At 38.6% G+C, this 24,374-nt stretch overlaps 1 protein-coding gene, 1 long non-coding RNA gene and 1 other non-coding gene across 3 annotated transcripts in view; all 3 read left to right on the top strand.

The window, feature by feature from the left end:
- LOC126377276 (uncharacterized) overlaps positions 1-24,374 on the top strand; it is a 181,430-nt gene that overhangs the window by 153,860 nt on the left and 3,196 nt on the right. The window lies entirely within an intron of this gene.
- LOC126377184 (tetraspanin-33-like) lies at positions 598-23,397 on the top strand. Its single transcript, XM_050024877.1, has 7 exons — positions 598-842; positions 2,924-2,998; positions 11,241-11,369; positions 12,250-12,423; positions 16,224-16,403; positions 16,906-17,081; positions 17,626-23,397. Exons 1-7 carry the CDS (start codon positions 759-761, stop codon positions 17,636-17,638), a joined length of 831 nt encoding a protein of 276 aa, XP_049880834.1. The 5' UTR covers positions 598-758; the 3' UTR covers positions 17,639-23,397.
- On the top strand, positions 15,182-15,344 carry LOC126377295 (U1 spliceosomal RNA). The gene has a single exon (XR_007567837.1). It is a non-coding gene; the product is annotated as a U1 spliceosomal RNA (small nuclear RNA).

Raw genomic sequence — 24,374 nt, 5'->3', positions numbered from 1 at the left:
TTTTTGATTCTTCAGATAGGATACACTCCAATTGCTCCACAATTTATCACAAATTTACGTTTTACGATTTTAGCTGGACAGTATTGAGGACAGTCAAAATCTAGGAACAATCACCAGCGCTGCCGCTTACATTTGAGCTTCTAGTATTTATCCTCATTATTTAATCACTTCAGCAAACAAAAAATAATAATGATGACACCTCTCTTAAAGTGTCACGTTTCGGATTAGGATACGGCATTCAAAAATGTACCATAATAATCATGTAGGTTTCATCGAGTGTCGCCCTTTTCCAAAATCCGCCAAATTGCGCTCTGGCACTATGCTAAAAAGGTGCGACCCCGTTGCCAAGTCAAGACCTTGTTTAAACGTTGATTATAAAGCCCATCACAACTTCAACTTCAACTTTATGGTTGTATGGCAATAAGGCAACTGGTCATTATAAAGACAACCATTACTAATGTCTATTGCATCACTCATTTACGTTCTGTGTCCGATTCTTTTTTCGGAACCATAGATGAGATTTTTTCAAGGGGCTGTCAGTGTTTATTTCAACTAGTTTCTGAACGACAACCAACACTCTATAGTCTATTGTCTAAACTGACGGACGATCGAACGGATGGCAGCGCAGGATATTCCAATTCTACTTGCAAACTTTAAAAAATGAATTTATTTATTTAGAACTTCATATAAACAAGTTTTATTTTGTGTTGTCCAGTGACTATAGTGTTTAAAAACAGTTTTATGGCAAAATAACCAAAATGCATCGGCGGAGGGGTCCAAATTTTACCTATGTTAGTGGATGTGTAAAGTATATGATTTTTGTGTTAAATTTCATATTTTGGGTAAGTTATTATTATTTTATCCTTATTATTAGATGCTAATGCGAACATCTTGATTCATGTTTGGTGATAATATTGATTGTGGATGGTGAAAACATGCTTGCAAAGAGATGATGTCTAGTCCATTGTTTTGTATGATTCATCTTCTAGTGCTGTGGGAACGAATTATCTGCGAAAATGAAGTTTCGCCGCCGTTTCCGCTCGCGATACAATCGCTGTGACATGTTACAATGAATTGTTATCATTGTCTGTATGTTTGTGAAACAGTACAGTCAGTCACAAAAACAAATTGGAAAAAATAAATAGACAATGGTGACAAAGTAATGCAACAGATTGCCAACTGTTGGTTGTTATGAAATGATGTATAAAATGTAACTTTAAAGTAAATTAAACTTTTATACTGAATAAAATCCATTCAGCTGCTAATTGTCCCTCAGCATGTCGTAAAAACCGACAGGGTTCAAAATTGTGTGCCATCATAATGAGATTAATCACCTATCACCATATGGTTCATCACAATTATCTTAAGACTTTGTATTAAAAGCTGAGCTGAAGTGGCTATGTGTAGTTTTCTGTTTGCTTGTGGCCCTGCCCAACCCACTATGGATTGGGGGCGTTAGGGCACATTCCAACAATATATGGTAAAGGTCATCGGTCTTATGACAGACATGGCACAGAGGTGTAGGTTTAATACCCATTAAGTGATAAAACTTATTTGTTGGGATGTGTCCGGAACGCAGCCTGAGGGCTGAGATCAATAGCTTCCTAGGTTGGCAGTCTCAAATGACGGAGTCCATAGCAGACTTCCCTGGATGATTCTATACCAGATCATATAACATTGAAAACATTGTTTGGATTTTAAAAAGGATGTTACGTCTATGATATTATTGTTTGAAATTATTAGAATCATATAGGTATATTCCTATAGTTGTTTCTTTTTTTGTCCTAACAAATGTTAAAGATTAGAATATGTGTGTAATACCTAATTAAGTTTTGGTTACAAATATATTTATGGATAAGTGTAATTTTGTTGTTGACCATAATGGTTTTGATTTTCCTCAATAAACAACAATTAGGTATATGCCTATTAATAAAACTACATAATAGTCAATAATCTAACAAATATTCTTAGGAACTGTCCTCTGTCATTGAAGTAGTGAGTATTAATTATTAATATAATTGCGTTTATTTGTGGTTTTGTTATCAAAAGTTGTTAGAAACCATCTTCTAAATACCTACTTGTGACTACCTACTTCTTTAAGATTTGTGGATGCTTAAAATAACATAAGCTCTAATCTAATCTAGCCTATAAGATCCCACAGATGGGCAAAGTTACGAAATAAGCTCACGAGACATATATCGCAACTGGGATAGTCAGTATGATAAGCTGCAAAAGTTCAATCAGTTCCTTGCAAAGTAATAAATTAACTGGTTGCACTTAAGACCTTCTGTAGGCTCTGCACGGTAACCGCGCGAGTTATATCGAGGCCTTCGACCAATAGCCGTTTGACGTCCATCTACGTAGATAGCATTAGTATCGTTTATTGGTCACGCCGCGCGCGGCGAGGTTGTCATGCAGACCCGGCTAGTTATATGTCGTTTCTGTTATAGATCAAAAACACCTACAAAAACATAAGTTGTATAATTATGACAAGTAATGGTTTATAATTTTACCACTACAAATAATTCGCTGTGCTCAGTGGCTGAACTTTTGCTCTTTGATTGTATATCCATCGCAAGATGTACTAAGTACCCACACCTCACCAAGGAACCTATTAGAAATTAGGAAGAGACAAAATGCCTCCGTCAGTCCCCGTTCCTTCAACTTTATCCGTGTATTGCCGTGAAAGACGGACAAACAAACAGACAGACACACACATACATTTTCCCATTTCCATCCATCCCATACATACCATAATATGAGTGTCGATGAACATTGCAGGGTCAAGGACCTGTCAATCTTAAAAAAACCCCTTGCCGTGAAGCCTTGTTGTTGACATCTTGGAAAGAGATCGAGAGGAGCGGCAGAAAGGGACAGGAACATTTACTTACAATTTCTTAAAAAACTTTTTGTATTGTTGCAGTTATTTGGTGGTCTTCTCATTGGTGTTGGACTGTACGCATTCATCGACAAATGGCAGGCTACGGGATTAATAAAGGTAATATTAATAACCGCCGTTTATTAGCCGTCGCAACAGCCTCCGTGGTCTAGTGGTTAGAGCGTTAGGCTCACGATCTGGAGGTCCGGGTTCGATTCCCGATGGGGACATTGTCGAAATCACTTTGTGAGACTGTCCTTTGTTTGGTAAGGACTTTTCAGGCTTGAATCACCTGATTGTCTGAAAAAGTAAGATGATTCCGTGCTTCGGAGGGCACGTTTAGCCGTTGGTCCTGGCTATTAGCCGTAAAAACACCTCCACCAACTCGCATTGCAGCAGCGATTGAGGGGAGGCCTGTGCCCAGCAGTGGGACGTATATAGGCTGTTTATGTATTAGCCGTTGGTCCCGGTTATTACTTACTGACGTAAGTTTGTAGTCGTTACATGAGTCATGTCAGGGGCCTATGGCGCCTCTGTAATAACTCTGACATCAGGGTTGATGAGGTTGGTAATCCACCTCACAATTCACACGATAGAAGAAGAATAAATACATACATAAACTCACGCCTATTTCCCACCGGGATAAGCAGAGACTATAGAATTTCACTTGTCTTGCTTCCTCCACATTCATCAAATAATAAGAATAAAACAATATCTATTCTATTCTTATTATCTAAACGCTGTGGCGTTTATACCTCATAATAACACCGCCTAACAGTGAAAACATCGGAAGCGTATTTTTGCTAAAAATATTATTTTTAATAATAGTGTTTTTTCTTTGTATTTGTTTTCCTTTTAGTTCTAATGCCTATGTAAACCCCCACTGTAGTACATGGAATGTAATAAATCATAGAGTATTGAAAAATTACATAGGTACGGTCACGAGCATTAACATGTATACACTTTGGTACCATGTCATATTAACTTTTTTACAGATTGAACTGTAAGTTCCACTCAATGTCAAATATGTTAGTGCGACAGAGTCCTAAAGTGGGTACAATATATTGCTCATGACCGTACTTTCCTATCTACTATACCGCACTGGAGCAGCGTGGTGGAGCATGCTCCATACCCCCTCCGGTTGACTGAGGGGAGGCTTGAATGCCATCCAAGGTAACACAACACATGCTGACGACTATATCCTAATTGGGGTAGCCAGAGTCACATCCATCGCAAGATGAAGCTTTCTGTTAGACCAACGTGATAGGTGGTGAGCCGTATCGCCGTCTATAATGGTCGAGCCAATTGTATTCGTGAAAACTGCACTTCATCATCATCAGCCCATTAACGTCCCCACTGCTGGGGCACGGGCCTTCCCTATGGATGGATAGGGAGATCGGGCCTTAAACCACCACGCGGGCCCAGTGCGGATTGATGGTTATTAACGACTGCTAATGCAGCCGGGACCAACGGCTTAACGTGCCTTCCGAAGCACGGAGGAGCTCGAGATGAAAACTTTTTTTTGTGGTCACCCATCCTATGACCGGCTTTTGCGAAAGTTGCTTAACTTCAACAATCGCAGACCGAGCGCGTTTACCGCTGCGCCACCGAGCTCCTCCGCCACCGAGCTCGTAAGAAGCAAGCTGGAAAACCACAGTGACTAAAACACCATCTCCCTAGCGTTATCCCGTTTTACTCAGGGTCCGCTTACCTAACCTGAAGATTTGACAGGTCCGGTTTTTTATAGAAGCGACTGCCTGTCTGACCTTCCAACCCGCGAAGGGAAAACCAGCCCAATACGGGTTAGGTACATACCTCCGAAAATGCATTTCCCGGAAATGTGGGTTTCCTCAGAATGTTTTCCTTCACCGCAGATAATCATTTATGATCCAAACATGAATTCGTAAACAGATTCGACAATAATTGGTTCAGGCCTGTGCTGGATTCGAACCTGCGACGTCAAAGTGAGAGGCAAGCGTTCTACCAACTGAGCTACCACGGCTTACAGTGACTATAAACATTTAAATATAATATAAATAAATATTTTAAAATAGCAGTGGGTTTTTGTTGGGATTTGTTATCTGAAGTAGGTATGTAAATGATAAGCGCCGTCAGAGGAAACGTGCTCTGACTTCAGTCACTCTATAGCCCAACTGGGCACCCTCAGGCCTGTTGTCTTAAACGTTGTACCGGGTGAGAGCCTTCAGCGATCCCCATTTGTCCGGCCAAGTAGTTAATGCCATCTGCGGCAAATCTACAACAAGTCACGTCAAAAAAAAAATTCAGTCACTCTATAGTATAGTCAACGGCCTCTGTGGTCTTCAGAGGCCCCGAGTTCGTATCCCGGTGGGGACATATCACAAAAATCACTTTGTGATCCCTAGTTTGGTTAGGACATTACAGGCTGATCACCTGATTGTGCGAAAGTAAGATGTTCCGCGCTTCGGAAGGCACGTTAAGCCGTTGGTCCCGGTTACTACTTACTGATGTAATTTAGTAATCGTTACATGACCCATGTCAGGGGCCTTTGGCGGCACAAGAATAACCCTGACACCAGGGTTGCTGAGGTTGGTAATCCACCTCACAACCCACACGATAGAGGAAGAGTCACTCTATACAAAAATCTCACTCTTACCGTGTACGTTAAGCGTAAAATTGAGAGTGACACATACTGTCCTTGTGCTTACCTTTGCTTCTTAGCTGCTTACGGCCATTAAAGACCAAAGAACACGGCATGACTGGTAGTTTTAGGCGGAAGAGACTACGTTATGTAAAAATTGACGATTCAAAGTGTAACTATGTTACCTACTGAATAAAGATATTTTTGAATTTGAATTTGGAGATGGAGGCCCGGAGCCCAACGTACCGGCAGAGTAGTACGACAGGAGAAGGTAGTAGTAAGACTGGAGTCGAACAGTGAACAGTTTATTAATTGGCACTTCACAAACAGGAACTTAGTCACAATTGATATATAAAATACAATATAAAGAAAATAAGATGCAATGGACACGTAGATCACAGTTAAAGGTAGTTTTTTTTTGACGTGACTTATTGTAGATTTGTCGCAGACGGCATTAATTACTTGGCCGGACAAATGGGGAGCGCTGAAGGCTCTCACCCGGTACAACGTTTAAGACCTCGGTCTGAGAGGAGAAATGGCGTGCGTGTATGAAGCGATTGATGAATGTGGAGGAAGCAAGACAAGTGTGTCAGGATCGAAGCAAATGCAATTCTATAGTCTCTGCCTACCCCGGTGGGAAATAGGCGTGAGTTTTGTGTGTGTACCCTGGAAAGTCCATCATTTCATGTATCTTTTTTATATTTTGTTATACTTTGGTTGTGCAAATAAGATTGTGTGTGTGAGCGGAGCGCAAACGCTAAAGTGTACATCTCGTATCTTCTCGTACGTAATAGTTGTTTGGATTACAATTTTGTCGTTCTCTGAGCGATAAGGACGATAACGGACATGATTTTTGTATTATTTTATTATTACTATTACCTTATTATTGTGTCCTCCAACATTATGGACTAATGTTATGGGCGATAGGCTGATCCCTTATCACCATAAGGTTCATCATATCCAGCTTACGACATCGTATCAACAGTGGCTGCAAGTTGTCTTTGATTACTTGTGGCTCTGCCCACCCCATTAGGGTTTACGGACGTGAGTTTATGTATGTATGTATGTATGTACTATTACCTTATTCTTTAATTTTGTTCGTATCATTATATGTTTATTGCACCAGTCCGTGCTCCAATGCATTAACTACTTTCACCCTAAGGTTGCCTGGCAGAAATTGCTGTTTAGCAATAAGGCCGCCTATTGTACTTATGTTTTTATTCGTATGTTTATGTCCTTTGTATATGTCGTTGTGCAATAAAGTATTATTGATTGATTGATTGATTGATTTTTTAGGGTTCCGAGATCCTCAAAAGGAGAAACTGAACGCTTATTAGATTTGCTCATCCGTCTGTCCGTCTGTCAAGGTGTAAATGAATTCTTGAATTTTAAATTCTGATTTCCAACCAACCCACAGTTGAGCAGCGTGGTGGAGTATGCTCCATACCCTCTCCAGTTGATTCAGGGGAGGCCTGTGCCCAGCAGTGGGACGTATATAGGATGATTATGTCATAAAATTCTGACTTACCACTTTGAGGACGCAGGTTCGCACCACAGGCCTAAACCAATGATTCTGACTTTGTTTCCGAATATATGTTTGGATCACAAATGATTATCACGTGCTCAGCGGTGAAGGTAAACATCGTGAGAAAACTCACATTTCCGAGAAATGCATTTTCGGAGATGACCTAACCTGTGTTGGGCTGGTTTTCCCTTAGCGGGTTGGAAGGTCCGACATGATGATGATCACTTTAAATTTTATTAATTTGTATTAACGACAATTTGGTTTTGCATGCTTACGTACTGTACTGTTTTCTGGCAAATAAACTTTTCTATTATCCATTCGCGGGCTGGAGGGTCAGACAGGCAGTCGGAACTGTCAAATCTTTAGGTTAGAGAAGCGGACCCCGTGAAAAACGGAATGACGCTAGGAAGATGATGAAACGTCCGTAGTCATTGTTACTGAATTCATAAATAAAATTAGACATTAAGTCGAAAAGTAAAATGAGATTGATTTTTGATGCTCTTAGACTGGTTTCTATTTCTAAATTAGCATTTTATAATTTATCCTTGACCCAGTCAAATACCCTATTGGGTAGTCGTGAGTTCATGTCACTCACGGTTTTTCTCGAGATGGCTTTTTGGCATTTGCCTTTTCAAAGACGATGTTATATAGTACGGTCACGAGTACTAACATGTATGCACTTTGAGACCATGTCACATTAACTTCTTTGACAAATAAAACCGTAAGTCTCATTAAATGTCAAATATGATAGTGCGGCAGGGTTCTATAAGTGGGTAAATTGTACATCTACCACATCTACCAGAAGAGAAGAGAGTACAAAAAAGGAGAAGATATTGGTGCTAATTCCTGTAACCACCATCTAATTGTAAGTTATATCTGTCATTTTCTAATCCGCCGAAAAGAAAAGGGACGGGTAATCGACAAGCATAAAATTTATGGAACACACGTCAATTTTAAGCACAAATCTAAAACAACAGAATTATAAGCACAAGTCGAAAGGTTTGCATACCAGCGAGATACCTTTTTGATTCGCCCGGGTTATTTATTCATTTACTCATTCTTCCTAAAATGAAGTGCTGTCAATCATCCGTCCCTTTTCGGCTGATAAGAAAATGACAGGTATAACTTAAAGTTAAATTAGAAGGTGTCTGCAGGAATCGGGGCCATTTTGTATGATAATTGGATTCAATTTTGCTTGCTGTCAAATACTTAAACCCACGTTCATCCCTGGTTTATTTTTTATTTGTAAGGTAGAGAATAGTTATGTAGGTTGTTGTTTACCGGGAACTACCTGTAGGGCGTTCTATTTACGTCGATGCCTCGTGCCTCGTGCCTCGGGTGAATCAATATCTGCATTCTGCACGCGCATCCCGAGCTCATTGCGCAGATCGTTGTTACCTACATAATGTACTTCGATACTACATTCAACACGTACATAAATCATATCAGACTCGTGAACGACTCTCTTCAGCTCATCTGAAGATCCGCGTTCATTTGGGTATGTAAGATATTTAATAATATTTTTAAAAATGGAACGTTATGCTATTGTAACAGACTAATTTGAATATTTTTGCTTATCATGCAGTTGTTAATTTTTTACAATTTATTGTTTAGTTTTAAGCTTATTATTTTTAATATTTTTTGGGGTTCAGCTGAAAATCAGCGTTGTGGCACTCCCTCAATGTAGGAGTGTCACAACATCTTGCTGAGCTGACGTCCCTTTTTAGAGATAAGGTTTAAATTCATTATTTTGTTCATTTTTCTATTGTGTGTACTACCTAAAATACTTAAAACACCTAAAGTACTTGTTTCTAAAATAAATGTTTTTCTGTCTTTCTTAAAAAAATATATATTTCCTAAAGTAGGCTGAAAGACGTTTATACCTTTGCCTTTGCTTCATCATCATCATCAAGTTAAGAGCCACGCTCTTGTCGGTGTAGCATTTTCCATTCCAGTCTATCAAAGGCCAATTCCTTGACTTCCCTATAAGACACGACGTTAACCTTTTCTTTAATCTGTTCCATGTAAGCTCTTCTTGGTCTTCCCCTTCCTCTCTTTCCTTCTATGATGTCTTTAATAAATTCGTCGTGTCTTATTAGGTGTCCAATCATCTTGCCTCTTCTGTCCTCAATAATTCTTAGTATTTCTGCCTTTGCTTACTTTTTATTACAATTTTTGTATTGACATTTTGTTAGGGTAATGTGCCGAAACTGTGGGTGGTCCCTAAGAATACTCAGGCCTATTAAGATAGATAGAAATAAAATTTTGTTAATTTTTCATTTCTTCCATTAAGATTATGTATTTTATGCTTCTAATAAACATGATGGGGTTTAGTGATCCTCATTATTCCTCATTGTTAAGAGACTTTTTGTAATTACATACATACATAAACAGCCTATATACGTCCCACTGCTGGGCACAGGCCTCCCCTCTATCAACCGGAGGGGGTATGGAGCATTCTCCACCACGCTGCTCCAATGCGGGTTGGTGGAGGTGTTTTTACGACTAATAGCCGAGACCAACGGCTTAACGTGCCCTCCGAAGCACGGAATCATCTTACTTTTTCGGACAATCAGGTGATTCAAGCCTGAAAAGTCTTTACCAAACAAAGGACAGTCTCACAAAGTGATTTCGACAATGTCCCCATCGGGAATCGAACCCGGACCTCCAGATCGTGAGCGTAACGCTCTAACCACTAGACCACAGAGGCTGTTTTTTCATTGTTAAGAGACTTTGTAATAATTTCTTTTTATTTTGGTGCAATAAAGTGTATATTTGTATTGTATTATTCTTGAAGTTACTTCTTTAACTTTGTAAACCGCACACTCTTAAGACACCTTACCCTATTGGTGACCACAGATTATATTAAATTTTATTTATTATAAACGGCATTTGACAACAACAATTTGGGTAAACAGACTACCTTTAAAGGTCACGTGAAGATCAAATAAATACTTGATTATTGCTCAAATTATCGCGACTTGTGCTGAGTGAGGCCCTTTTGTCTCAGGTCCACCACCATCCTATGGTCATTCCAATGAACATCTCTCCTTTTGTAATTGTTTAGTGAATTTTTTTATATGATGTTATTGTCTTGTCTTTGTGTGTGGTATTCTTTTATAATAAATAATTTTTATTCTATTCTGTTCTATTTTATAAAATAAACACCATCTGGTTTGAAAGCTAAAAATAGAGAAATAAAGCTAATTAAAGTGAAATCTCGAAATGGTTTTAGAATTAGCGTAACTTTTTTTCCTGTACCGATTTCTCGGGGCATGCAGGCTGCCGCTTAGTCTTTGCTGCTATTTAGGTACTTACATATAGCTGCCTTATAGCGTAGAATATGGAATAATACTACGTATAGAACGGCAACTCTCCGCTCCCCACCAGCGTCTAAAATAAGGTTTTTTGTGTGAAGTCTCCGGAGTGTGTTAATGAGTAATATGGGAGTGTGTAAATAAACTGTGTGAGTTTGTGTCTTATATTTGTATTTATTGTTACTGTAAATGTAATATGAACTAAATAATTAAATACTGTACCTATTGTAACCTTAATTATCTTATATTAATTTGCACCTGGGGGGTTAAAATGGCAACATTGGACGTGGAAAATTTATTTTTTACGAAATGGCAACGCAGGGTCGTATGACGTCAGCTGGGCTAACCATGAATTGGTAGCTGTCAATTTTGGGGGTTAAAATGGCCACATCGAAGCAATTCATATTTGACATTTGCGCATATAAATGTAAGTGCGCAATGCAAACAAGTGTCAAATTGCAATATTGCTTTTTTAGATGAATTGCTTCAATGTGGCCATTTTAACCCCCCTGATGTATATGATTGTTTAGGTATTTGCAAATAAATGAATTGAATTGAGTAATACTTTTATGTCTTCTTCTTCTATCGTGTGGGTTGTGAGGTGGAGTACCAACCTCATCAACCCTAGTTTGGTTAGGACATTACTGTCTGATCACCAGATTGTCCGAAAATAAGATGATCCGTGCTTCGGAAGGCACGTTGAGCCGTTGGTCCCGGTTACTAATTATTGATGTAAGCTACGAATAAATAACTTATTATTTTGATGATATGTATATTTTGATGTAAGTAAGTAGTCGTTACATGAGCCATGTCGGGGGCCTTTGGCGGCTCAGTAGTAACCCGATACTTTTATGTAGTAATATTTTTGAGTTCTGAGTAACATTTTTTTTGTCTTTCCAGTTGGACACAGTATACGACGTGATGCTAAACATCAGCTTGCTTATCGCGCTGCTCGGCGGGGTGGTGTTCATCGTCAGCTTTGCGGGCTGCGTAGGCGCACTGCGTGAGAACACCTGCCTGCTCAAGTTTGTGAGTATTTGTCACTGTTACAACCTATTAAATGGGACTTAAACATAGCTGGTGAGGAGTTGATGTAATACACGTCTGCCTACCCTTTCAGGAAAACAGGCGTGATTCTATGTATGTTGATTGTACATTGTCGAAATCACTTTGTTAGACTGTCCTTTGTTTGGTAAGGTCTAAGGACATTGCAGGCTTGAATCACCTGATTGTCCAAAAAGTAAGATGATTCCATGCTTCGGAGGGACGTTAAGCCATTGCTCGTTGGCTATTATGTGTAAAAAACCGCTTGTACGGTCAGGAGCATTAATATGTATACACTTTGGTACCATGTCACAATAACTTTTTTGACAAATTGAACTGTACGCCTCACTAAATGTCAAATGTTAGTGCGACAGAGTCCTAAAGTGGGTACATTATATTGCTCATGACTGTACAAACCCGTAGTGGAGCAGTTGGAGTATGCTCCATACCCGCTGTAGTTGATGGAGGGGAGGCCTGTGGGACAGTGGGACGTATACAGGGTGTCATTGTAACGAATACTGCGGGTACGATTCAGACCATCATTCTGAATTGATAGCAAGTGGAAATTCCTGTCGCAAAATTCATGATTTTTCGTGTTTTTTTTTTTAATTATTTTTGATTCTATACTTTTGCGAAATGAAATTTATTGTAGTAGATGTAGTCATACTATGTGGTCGCCTCTTTTATATTACCGTGCCCTTGCAGGGCGTCTCAGTTACCTTTTACTATGTTCCATCTTAATTTATGTATGTGACATGCAATAAATGAATATGAATACCTAAATTGTTTAGTGCTAAGACTATAATGTAATGATTTTGTACTGCTGTTTTTCATCCCAAATATAATAAAATTATTACCATTGCAGTACTCGCTGTGCCTGCTCATCCTGTTCCTGGTGGAGATGGGGGGCGCGGTGTGCGGGTTCGTGTTTCCACGCTCGCTGCACGGCCTCCTCGAGCTGAGCTTCACGGAGCGCGTCGTGCACGCATACCGGGACGACCCCGACCTACAGAACTTCATTGACTTCGCACAGAGTGACGTGAGTGACTTCAATCAATCAATCAATCAAATTCAAATTCAAATTCAAAAATATCTTTATTCAGTTGGTAACATAGTTACACTTTGAATCGTCAATTTTTACATAACGAACGTCTCATCCGCCTAAAACTACTGCAGCTTCTCACAACCTGTATAGCCGGGGAAAAGAAGCTGCAAGAAAAACCTCGGCACAGGGCCCTAGACGTTCTTTAAAAAAAATAAAAATAAACAAAATATTGATATACAATTGAGTAATTTACCTGCCTAATATCAGTTCTCAGACAGTTAATCCCATGCATTCATATCTTCTAAATAATCACTAACTTTATAATAACCTTTTTTTTGTAAAGTTTTTGTTTAACTACTGTCTTAAAACAGTTGAAAGGCAAATCAACCAATCATACAATCAATTAATCAATCAACCAATCAATCAATAAGTGTTTATTTGCACAAAAACAAAAACTCAAGACATGTACAGACGAATAAAATAAGCACAATAGGCGGCTTTATTGCTAAACAGCAACTTCTGACAGGCAACCTTAGCGTGGGAGAAGTTTATGCATTGAAGTGCGGGATGGTGCAATACGAAAAAAATAATTAAATTTAAAAAAATGATAATAAAAATTGGAAAAATAAACATATAGAACTACCGACATGCACGTATGAAAATCCGTCTTATGCTCTATAAATAAATTCATTCTATATACCTACTTTCTCTATCCATAAAAGAGTGAATGAACCACATAAATAACAAAATTACGTAAACAAATTTGTAACAACTATCAACTTTGCATATAGATTGCTAATCAATGTATACATGTAAGGATTTTATGACTCCACTGACCTCAAATTCAAATTCAAAAATATCTTTATTCAGTGGGTAACATAGATACACTTTGAATCGTAATTTTTTACATAAGGACAGTCTCATCCGCCTAAAACTACTGCAGTTTCGCACAAACCGGGGAAAAGAAGCTGCAAGAAAATCCTTGGCACAGAGCCCTAGACGTTCTTTTAAAAATAAACATGAAATATTGTTATACAATTTAGTAATTTGGCTGCCTAATATAATATTAGTTCCCAGACAGTAAATCCCATGCATTGATATCTTCTGAATAATCACTAAAGTTTCTGTTTAAATCGAGATTTAACGTGTTAATTACCTATTTTCTCATTACTCGGGTATAAGACTTGTTTTTGTTCTGTAACATAAACTGCCTATATACGTCCCACTGCTGGGCACAGGCCTCCCCTCAATCAACCGGAAGGGGTATGGAGCATACTCCACCACGCTGCTCCACTGCGGGTTGGTGGAGGTGTTTTTACGGCTAATAGCCGGGACCAACGGCTTAACGTGCCCTCCGAATCACGGAATCATCTTACTTTTTCGGACAATCAGGTGATTCAAGCCTGAAAAGTCCTTACCAAACAAAGGACAGTCTCACAAAGTGATTTCGACAATGTCCCCATCGGGAATCGAACCCGGACCTCCAGATCGTGAGCCTAACGCTCTAACCACTAGACCACGGAGGCTGTTTGTTCTGTATGTATACTTTTTTTTAACTCCCATGTTTGTTAAGAAGATTTATGGCTGTTTTCATTTAGATAATAATTTCTGTTTAAGTTTTATACATATTTATTTATACTTATATACTTATAAGTTTTTGTATTTGGGGCACATATACAAAAATTTACTTAAGACTTGAATTTTATAAGTTTACAATATGTGTACTATTGGTATATCTATTTAAATAAATAAATAAAAAATTATAATTCAAAAATACAATGTAATGGCAGAAGCATAATTATATAAAAAATAAATGTTGCTTGATATTCGGATCACATTATAGAATTATGTTGTTATCTGTATTGCTTCGCTTTATTATAAAATGGGTCATCATTTTACCCAGAAACAGATAAAAGTTGCATAATGGCCCCGATTCCTGCAGACACCGCCTAATTTTATTTTAAGTTATATCCGTCATTTTCATATCCGTCGAAAAGGAAAGGGACGGATGATTCACAGCTCTTAATTTTAGGAAGAATGAGTAAATGAATAAATAACCCGGGCGAATCAAAAGGTACCTCGCTGGTATGCAATCCGTTTGACGTGCTGTCTACTTAACTGTGACGGGTTATTGACGGATGTAAAATTTTTAGACGGTTGTTTTAGATTTGTGCTTAAAATTGACGCGTGTTCCATTAATTTTATGCTTGTCGATTACCCGTCCCTTTCCTTTTCGGCGGATAAGAAAATGACAGATATAACTTAAAATAAAATTAGATGGTATTTACAGGAATTAGCACCAATGTCTGTTATGCATGTTGGAAAGTTGAACGAAGGAAAGTCTTTAGCGCCATCTATATTGTTTTTATGGAAAGTAGCTTGGAAAATTCCTCATTATACAGTAGAAACAATTTGAAGTCTTATATTTTGGCCTTTTCTCTATTCATTATTTCGTTTTGTATTGTTTTTATTTAAAAAAAATATTAATAATTTGTAAAACCATACAGGTATTTCATCGTAGCACAATATTTTTCTTTTATGGCAAATGAAATAAGGCTAAACGGCTTTTCATCAAGACACAAAAGTTCACGCTAGTTCCCAACAATTTCGTTAGATGGCGTTCTATCTCGCTCTACATTTAGTTCAGCGAAAATCCGTCGGATGTCGCTGTTCCGTTCGCTACATTTTCTACATCGCGGTGTTAAGATTTGCCGGTCGTAACGTAAGAGAAAAATGTAGTAGAAATGAAAGCATACTTACCTGGCACAGGGGACACCGTGATCAAGAAGGCGGTTCCCCCAGGGCGAGGCCTGTCCATTGCACTGCGGACGGGTTGACCCCTGCGATTATCCCTAATGTGGATAACTCGGGTGCGTTATTTTTGGTAGTGGGGACTGCGTACGCGCCGTCCCCTTCATTAATCATTGTAATATCACTAATGAGTAGACAGACGGTGACTGGGGCTGTCATAGAGAGAGTTTCACGCCCTTATTCTTTTCCGTGTTGAGCAGAGCCATAATAAGTCACCAACCAATAATTGATATTTAAAGTCGAGACGGAATCCATCGCTCATGTGTGTTGTGTAGTTCACCTTCTTGAGGAAAACGAACGTCGATTTTTATGTATGATATAAATAATAGTGAAATAATAATGAAATAGTCCCCGCGTACGCGCCGACCCGTTCATTAAACTTATAAATAATTGTATACATACTCAAGCCACGCCTGTTATCCTTTTCATGGTTGGTGAGCAAGCAAGGTCATAAATCAATACAGAGTTTGGGGCCATAAAATGACGGATACGAAGTAGTTGTAGAACTATTTGTATGGTAACTTACGCACCATCCGATGCAATTTTTAGTATTAAAAATTCCTTCCATGCGTTGGTGTTACCGAATAATCGATTATTTACCCCTAAATAATCTAGTATCGATATTTAGAAACTTATTCTTCATTCAATTCGAAAAATTCGGTTGAGGTTATCAATTTGACTCGTATGTATGTAATAATAGACAAGTATTTGGGTATGTGACCTAACCTGTATTGGGGTGCCTTCCCCTTCAGGCAGTCGCTTCTGTAAAATCGGACCTGTCAAATCTTCAGGTTAGGTAAGCGGACCCTGTGATAAACGGAAATACCATAGAAGATACCCACTTTTTATACTTCTCGTCTCTTTACTTATAACTATTAGTCACTGCACTGGTTTTTAAGTTTGGAACTTATCTATAATGTTCTTCTAGAGTTAGCGACTGTTAGTAAACCTATATTTATGGTCACCTCTTTGAACACTTGTAGTTCCACTGCTGCGGCTTAACATCAGACGGCTACATGGATTGGTCGAAGAATGAATACTTCAACTGCTCATCCCCATCGGTGGAGCGCTGCGGCGTGCCGTTCTCATGCTGCATCAACGCTACCGACATATCTTCAGGCCTTGTCAACATCATGTGCGGGTACGGCGTACAGAACTACCCGGTAAGTGGCATTTAGAACTTCTAGAACATTCTAGAATATTGTAGAAGAACCGTGTGCGTACCTTTCTCGTGCTGCATCAACTCAACCGACATATCTTGTCGCTTTGTCAACATCATGTGCAGTTACGGCGTGCAGAACCACCAGGTAAGGAGCTTCTCGAACCTTCTAGAATATTCCGTGCGGCGCGCCGTTTTTATCAACGCTACCGACATATCTCCAGGCCTTGCGTCAACACAGTGTACATAAATTCCAGACATTTTTATCACGGTCACTCGTTTTTCTTAATCGTTTGCATTTGACTAACTCCTCGAGTATTAGACTATTAAATCTTTTTTCAAATGAAACTCGAGTTACATCACTAAGTCCAATGCCAATCCAGCCCGATCATCGAGTGTGGATGTAAAGTTTATGGCGAAATCCCGAGACGCGAACCCGTGACCTTGAAGCATCAGGCTGGATGGATCGGCAAGTGTAATAAGCGCTTTACCCAAACTCCTTCTAGGTGGCTGAAGCAAGCAAGCGTGTGTGGACGAGCGGGTGCATAGAGATAGTGAGACTGTGGGCAGAGCGAAACCTGTACACGATCGCGTCAGTGGCGCTGGGTGTGGCACTCTCACAGCTGTTCGTCATCTACCTCGCCAAGACCCTCGAGGGGCAGATCGAGCTGCAGAAGTCTAGGTGAGATGTAGTTTTAGAATTTGGGGTTCCCAAGGCACGAATATGGCGATGTGCCAGCCACAGATCATAGAAACTAGGCAGATATGCCCTCAGCATTAAATAAACGGCCTCCGTGGTCCGGTGGTACTGCATTCAAGTGTCATAACAGATGGGGCTCGACGGTAAATTATGCATGAAAACCATTTGGTTTGACGTCTGTGACGCCATCTTTTTTGGGCAATTAGGCAGAAACTACGGAAGATTTCTTTTTTAATTAAAAATTTTGCCGATGCCTTACCCTGTCCCATTTAAAGATAAATCTACTTTTCTGTTCTGTGTGCTCGACGAACGATAAACGTCTGATGCTTGGTTCCGTCAGAAGAAGCCATGCCAAAGCGACGTAAGTTACCTTCCGGCGCGATGGCTAGAGAAGCCATTCTGGGAGTGGGGATAGCTCATTGGCTTGGGTATCTATTATTTATGAGATATTATATTCTGGAAATATACGTACTATCGAGGACTTGGAAGTAAGTGTAATTGCTGATGATCTCGTATCGGATTCCAGATGGCAAACATGAAACAGGGGTTCAGCGGGCGCGTACCGCGACGACTGCCGCCGCGCGCTGCTGTAGCACACCGCGCCCGCGCCGCCCCCACCGGCGCCCCCAGCGCCCCCGCCACTACCGCCCCCAGCGCCCCCTGGACCCTCAGTAGCGCCCCCAGTGCCTCCACTCCCTCAGCGACCCCTGCTCGCGCCCGCAGGTACGTCCCGCCAATACCCTAAAGTCACCGAAACGATCGTCGTCGAAGACATAACCCAAGAAGAACTAGCCGCCACGATCGGACTCCTTGCATTATTCGAAGAAAACGATATTGAAATAGATTTAACTGATCCGTACTCCTCTCCTACTGGTTTTCCAACGAAGTTTTATATCTACAAGAACGGCACTCCAGAAATGCCTCCTCATTACCAATCCCCTCCGTCGTATTCCCCCAATGTGCGCGACTCTCCGGAATATCCGCCTCCTAGATACGCGGATTTGTCGCCTACTGCCCTCTCAGTTCAGACGCGACCCTCTGATCCTCCGGGGAGGACTTACTTCTTGCACCAAAAACCTTCACGTCCTGTTCGAAAGCGGCGTGACGGGCGCATTGGGCCTTTATCACCCAGCACAGATAACCGAACCGATGACATCCGAGCACCTTTTGGTGAGGAAAACATGAAACCTCGCCCTCCGAGTCCTATCAGGACTGGGCGCAGCGGGATCCTGGCACCAAACCGGCCAGATATGGAGCTTCCTCTGCTCAACGACGAGCAATTTACAGTGGACATGGTACAACCATTGCCGCATTTGGTTTTGGAAATGAATGAGGACTTTGTCCAGGGGGAATTGAGTCCGTTGTCAATAGAAGACGACACGGAAGAAAGACTGTTGAGTTACATGCGTAACAGTCGCGGGCAGTCTGGCTCATCTTTGCATATATAATGTGCCATGAGATTTAAATGCATTTTCAACCATCTTTGTATAACACTCATGTAGAATAGGTTTAGAAATGTTCAATGTTGTTTATATTATACTTGTTTAGGCGGGAACCTTAGAATCTTGGAATTATTAAAAAAGAAACTTATTCTTATTCACATAACGCCTGTATCCTCAAAGGGGTAGGCTGAGGTAAATAGTACCAATAATTACACCTATTCCTTGTCCATGTAATAGGATGATCCAAATCCTGAAAACCACGTGATATGAATTATCCGTGGTAATAATAAATAAATAAGTTCATCGTCATGTTGGGATGGATCAAATAGAAAGACGTCCTTCCTTTTGTAATAATGATTAAAAAGTGATAAACTAATATAAATTGAAGAAACAAGTTAATATTTCAAATAAACAATCTTTTATTGAGACATATCATGAAATTATGGATCTACCTTCTCCACTCCGATGTCATCAGTCGTCCCGTGATCATGGCACTTGCAACAGTGTTGAGATATCGGGAGTCTCATATCCCTGATTAACGCGGTAAGTACCCGGTATTATGTTTTTTGACTACATATCATTACTCCACAATTTAATTAAAAACAAACTAAGGTTCCCGCCTAAAAGATCTCTAACTTTGATAGTCTACTAAATGTTCATAAAATTAAGAATCTCAAACATAAAATAGATATATGTTGTAGCCAAAATATGAATTAATCAATCTTTGTATTATTAATCGGTCTACTGCGATTATTTAGACCACATCATCTTTCTCATTTGAGCAGCTTTTTATCTATAAGAGCGGGAATATACATCAACCACTGTTATCCGATTTTCGGATCTGGCATCACAATTGAATTATGGATAGGCGTTCGTCTCATACATTTGTACAGTCAGAAGCAAATAGTGACAGTCAAGTTATACATATAGTTAGCACCATCCAGAATGTCCAATAATTAGGGACGTTCAAGGTGGCCGTATAGATAGTAACACTCTAAGTGACCAAAAACTTCGGCACAACCTGCGTGTTCAAAGAGTTGGCAACAACCTAATCGTCCACATATTTTTGAACATCTTGTCTGCTAAGATACCATTGCGCAGTGAGTGTTGTAATATTTAAGCCCAACTATTTGACATTGTAAGCGTCTCGCGAATCTTGCAGATTAGGTTGTTGCCAACATTATGAACACGCAGGTTGTGCCGATATTTTGGTCACTTACAGTGTTACTATCTATACGGCCACCTTGAACGTCACTAATTATTGGACATTCTGGATGTTGCTAACTATATGTGTTTCTTGACTGTCACTATTTTCTTCTTACTGTATATTTGTTTGAACGAATGGCCGCGTTTCGGTAGTCGAATCAGCCAACAAGGGGCAGTTAGCCATATTGGAAACGATTTGCAACAACAACAACAGATACAGCAACAGTTCTTATTGTAGATTTACAGCAAATTAGTGTTGTCGAATAATCGATTAACGATTAAACGATTTACGATTATTTACCCCCCTCTCTCTCTCTATTTAAGAGCTGCGCTCTTGTCGGTGGAGTAATCGCCATTCCTCTCTTCTTCCCGCCAAAATCTTCACCTCCCGATACGACACGACCTGCACCTTCTCTTTTATTTGTTTCATAAATGTTATCCTAGGTCTACCCCTTCCTCTCTTCCCTTCAATTTTTCCTTCTATAATGTTTGTTATAAATGAATACCCCTAAATAATCTAAATATTGATATGCCTGTCGATATTAGAAATTCTACAATTATATCAATTACAATCGATTAATCGATTATAATGTAATAATTGTTATATATAGTCGATTATATCGATACTATCGGTAGGCATATCGACATTTAGATTATTTAAGGGCTTAGAATATAATTTAATTATTGATCGATATACAGTCGATTATCGGGCAACACTACCGCAAATGGCATTAACTACTTGGCCGGACAAATGGGGAGCGCTGAGGGCTCTCACTGGGTAAACATAGTGACAAAGTGATAAAAATCTATGGGGATTGTTATAAGGCTGTCACTGTCATTGTCCTTGTTAATAATCGTTTGCAACTTGCCTAAGGCCCCTTATTAAAATAACTTGATGCATAATCCCGCTCTAAACACCTCTATCGATCGATATAATGATCAAATATTTGTGATATAAATTTAGCAGTTATTTTTCTACATTCTATAATCTTGCTCAAATCTTTCTCGAGTATACATACATATAGAAATACCAAAATTTGCGTTCTTCGAATTTTGTGATAATTTTGCCTACGCTTTAGTGTTACATCAGTAGTGTAAATGTAAGTTATATTATATTGATATTATTAATAGTGTTAGGAGGTTTAGGCTGCGTTTTCTTGCGTACAATTGTTCGACCAGATGGTCAAGCAAATCAATCGAAAACACGCAAAAGAAGAAAACATTTTAATATGAGTCATCACTAATTTAAAAGCCACGCTCTTCTCGGTGTAGCATTCTCCATGCTACATTTTAGGGAAAAATAGGGCAGTGGTTTCCCTCCTGTCTTCCGCCCCGCAGTACTCAGCCTGACGCGATTGGGATGGCGCCCAGAGTAGTCTATTTCAAAGCCGTACTAGGACTCCTGTCCTCCACCTCTGAATAGTACCGATATATACCAATAGTACCTACCATTGTTTCTCAACATTACAAAACAATGGTACTTACAAAACGAGTTTTCATACAGAGCCGTGGTAACCAAGTTGGAAGAACGCTTCGAATCTCAGTACGGGACAAAACCAATAATTTTCAAATTTATTTCGAATCAATGTTTGAATCAATTAATGATTATCACGTGCTCAGCGGTAAAGGAAAACATCGTGAGGAAACCCACATTCCCGAGAAATACGTTTCGTAGGTATGTGACCTAATTAATCTGTATTGGGGTTTCCCCTTCGCGTCTGTAAAACTGGATCTGTCAAATCTTCAGGTTAGGTAAGCGGACCCTGTGAAAACGGGATAATGCTAGGGAACTGATGGACAAATAGCATTTATGAAAACGCAGCTAAGTTTGTATATACAGCATTATCTCGAGGTTCTGTTCTTAAAACTACATTAAGAATGAATATAATTTCTTATAGAAAAAAAGTGACAAAAATGAATTGTTAGGAATTTTTAATATTGTTTTAAATCCGATTATGGTGCCGATTCGGTCTACCACCAACTTAGTTTTTAACTTAATTTGACACGACTAAAACTAGCTCTGTCTATCTCTTTCTTGCACGTATTGTAAGTGAGAGACGACACTAGTTTTATGGGCTGTCAAACTAAAATTAGGTTAAGTTTGTGTGCTACGTGGTATAAGAAGACCAGGTATGCTCAATCCTATGACAAGCCGCCATTGCTAGCCCTTTGATGGCGTAAGTGTTACCACTGTGTTACCATTAAATTGATATCTCCAACATTTCAAGGACGTAAATTTTATTATTGAAAATTAAGCGAATTACTGAATAATGTATTTAATTACTATTAATTTTCACATAAATAAAAACCATTAGAACTGTAAGTAAATCTTTTACTAAAAGTTCAAAATTTCCTTGCAAAGTAAATAAAAAAACATTGGTCGTGGGTAATTTATTGTTTACAAAATGGCAACACAGGGCGGGATGACGTCAGCTGGGTTAACCTTGAAATGTTAGCTGTCACTTTTGAGCATACCTGGTTTTCTTATACCAAGGTGTGCTACCGAATAAGCACCATTATCGGCAAGGGTATAACTTAGTGCCAGATGATTTGCTGATTATTATAAAAAAAAAACTGTTATTCAAAGTTTAGGTCAGTTTAGAAAAATTTTGATTAATAAATATGGATGTATGTAACAGGTATTTTTTTTTATTATTATAAATTGCCAAGAAATTACTGTTTGTACGAAAAGTAAAGGTTAAACCAGATTGTCTATACGGCCAAATACAGTAGCAACAATTTAGTATGTAATCTGTAATATCTGTCAATAGATTTCTTTCAAAATGGTATCCGGGCAACCATCAACTTAGTTTTAACTTAATTTGACAGGACTATAACTAGCTCCGTTTCTTTCTTACACTTATTGTTAGAGAAGGACGCCACTAGTTTAAGAGCTGTCAACCTGAAATTAGGTTATGTTGCTTATTACACCTACCTGTCTGACAGGCTAGATGCGTCAAGTAGGGCTAACATGCGCAATGATAAAACTTTGTCACGGTCATTTTGTCGATTCTGACGATATAATTATGTCGTTTTGTCGATTGGTGCTAATATGTGAACCCAAATAAGTCATGTTGTGTCAAAATACGAACATAATCACGTGTCCCGCATGTTAGGGAAAAACAAACTTATCGATTTCGATAAAATTTATTGAATCGATCGATTATTTTATCACGTTGCGCGTGTTAGCCCTAAAGGTCACGGGTGGTTACCATGGTTACTCCCCAGCAACTCCCGTTTGCCGATCAGATCAAAATAATAGTATTTGGTAATCAGGGGGCTTAAAATGGCTACATCGAAGCAATTCATCTAAGAAAGCAATATTGCAATTTGACATATGCGCATATACGTAAAAGTAAGTTCGCAAAGCAAACAAATGTCAAATAGCAATATTGCTTTCTTAGATGAATTGCTTCGATGTGGCCATTTTAACGCCTCAGAATTTCATAATTTCTCTTTGACCTAGAAAACTACTCAATTGTTTCAAAGTGGCCATTGTATTCTGGACGTATACGTTATTATTAGAAAAGATAAACTTATCTTAAAAATAAATATCTAACAAAACGGACAACCATAATTTTATTTCTATTTTATATTTAAATATAAGTCCTGAGATGTACATAAGCTATTAAAATATGTAAGTGTTTATATATACGCCATTTTAATGTAAGATTTATGCATTTAACGTTATAATGTAAATGTTGACTTGCTATCAATGTAGTTGGAAAACTTAAAAAATGCATAATTAATAAAATAGGTTTATGTGTTTTGCAGTCTTTCGATATCACTACTTTAAGAGCCACGCGCTTGTCGGTGTAGCATTCTCCATTCTTGTCTATCAAAGGCCAATTCTTTCACTTCCTTATAAGACACGACGTTCACCTTCTCTTTAATCTGTTCCATGTAAGCTCTTGGTCTTCCCCTTCTTCGCACATACACAGTAATAATAAAGTATGGTGAATTATTATTCTCCACTTACATCAATAGACCATCTCTTTATTCAAGATGGACAGTTTTTTTTTTTTCAATAAGACATTTTTTTGGGCGAATTTTCTTTCTAATTTTTAGAATATTTTTGATTCGTTCAATAAATATTCTATAAAGTAATTAGATTCCTGATTATATACATTTTTAATCTAAACCATGAGGTTATAAAATCATAATAGACTTTTCATCAAAAAACAAATCAAAACATGATGCAAATTTATTTCTCGGAGGTTTAGTTACTTACGTATTAGAAATAAAATGAAAAATTCTAAATATTAACGTTCCAAATTCAAATTTTTTTTTATAGTCGTGTTTTGTTAAACAACACTTCGAAAGTTTGGATTTTTTTTTATTGAGAAGCATAAATTGCGCCAATGATTCTAAAGGCATTTGCTTTTAAATAATACTTATCGAAAGATTGTAAAGTATTGTCAATGATTCTCGATGTATCTAGAACATTTTTATAAAGTTGTTTCTTAGCAGCTTTATACCATAGGAGATTTTGTCAGTTTATTTTATACAATTATAATTTTCAATTTTAATACCATGTTTTGCAATTATTTGTACAAATATGCTTACAAAATGTCATTGACACTATAAAGAAATGTATAGTATAATAGCGAACATAAGAAGTTGAAGT

The sequence above is a fragment of the Pectinophora gossypiella genome, chromosome 22 (assembly GCF_024362695.1).
Source record: "Pectinophora gossypiella chromosome 22, ilPecGoss1.1, whole genome shotgun sequence".
In the NCBI taxonomy this organism is placed as follows: Eukaryota; Metazoa; Arthropoda; class Insecta; order Lepidoptera; family Gelechiidae; genus Pectinophora; species Pectinophora gossypiella.
Note: the sequence above shows the minus strand (reverse complement) of the source record. Positions and strands in the feature narration are given on the sequence as shown.

Coding starts and splice junctions, on each gene's coding strand:
- LOC126377184 (XM_050024877.1), top strand. CDS start 759: ATGCATCGGCGGAGGGGTCCAAATTTTACCTATGTTAGTGGATGTGTA. Junction 2,999..11,240: donor AGGCTACGGGATTAATAAAG/GTAATATTAATA, acceptor TTGTCTTTCCAG/TTGGACACAGTATACGACGT. Junction 11,370..12,249: donor ACACCTGCCTGCTCAAGTTT/GTGAGTATTTGT, acceptor TTACCATTGCAG/TACTCGCTGTGCCTGCTCAT.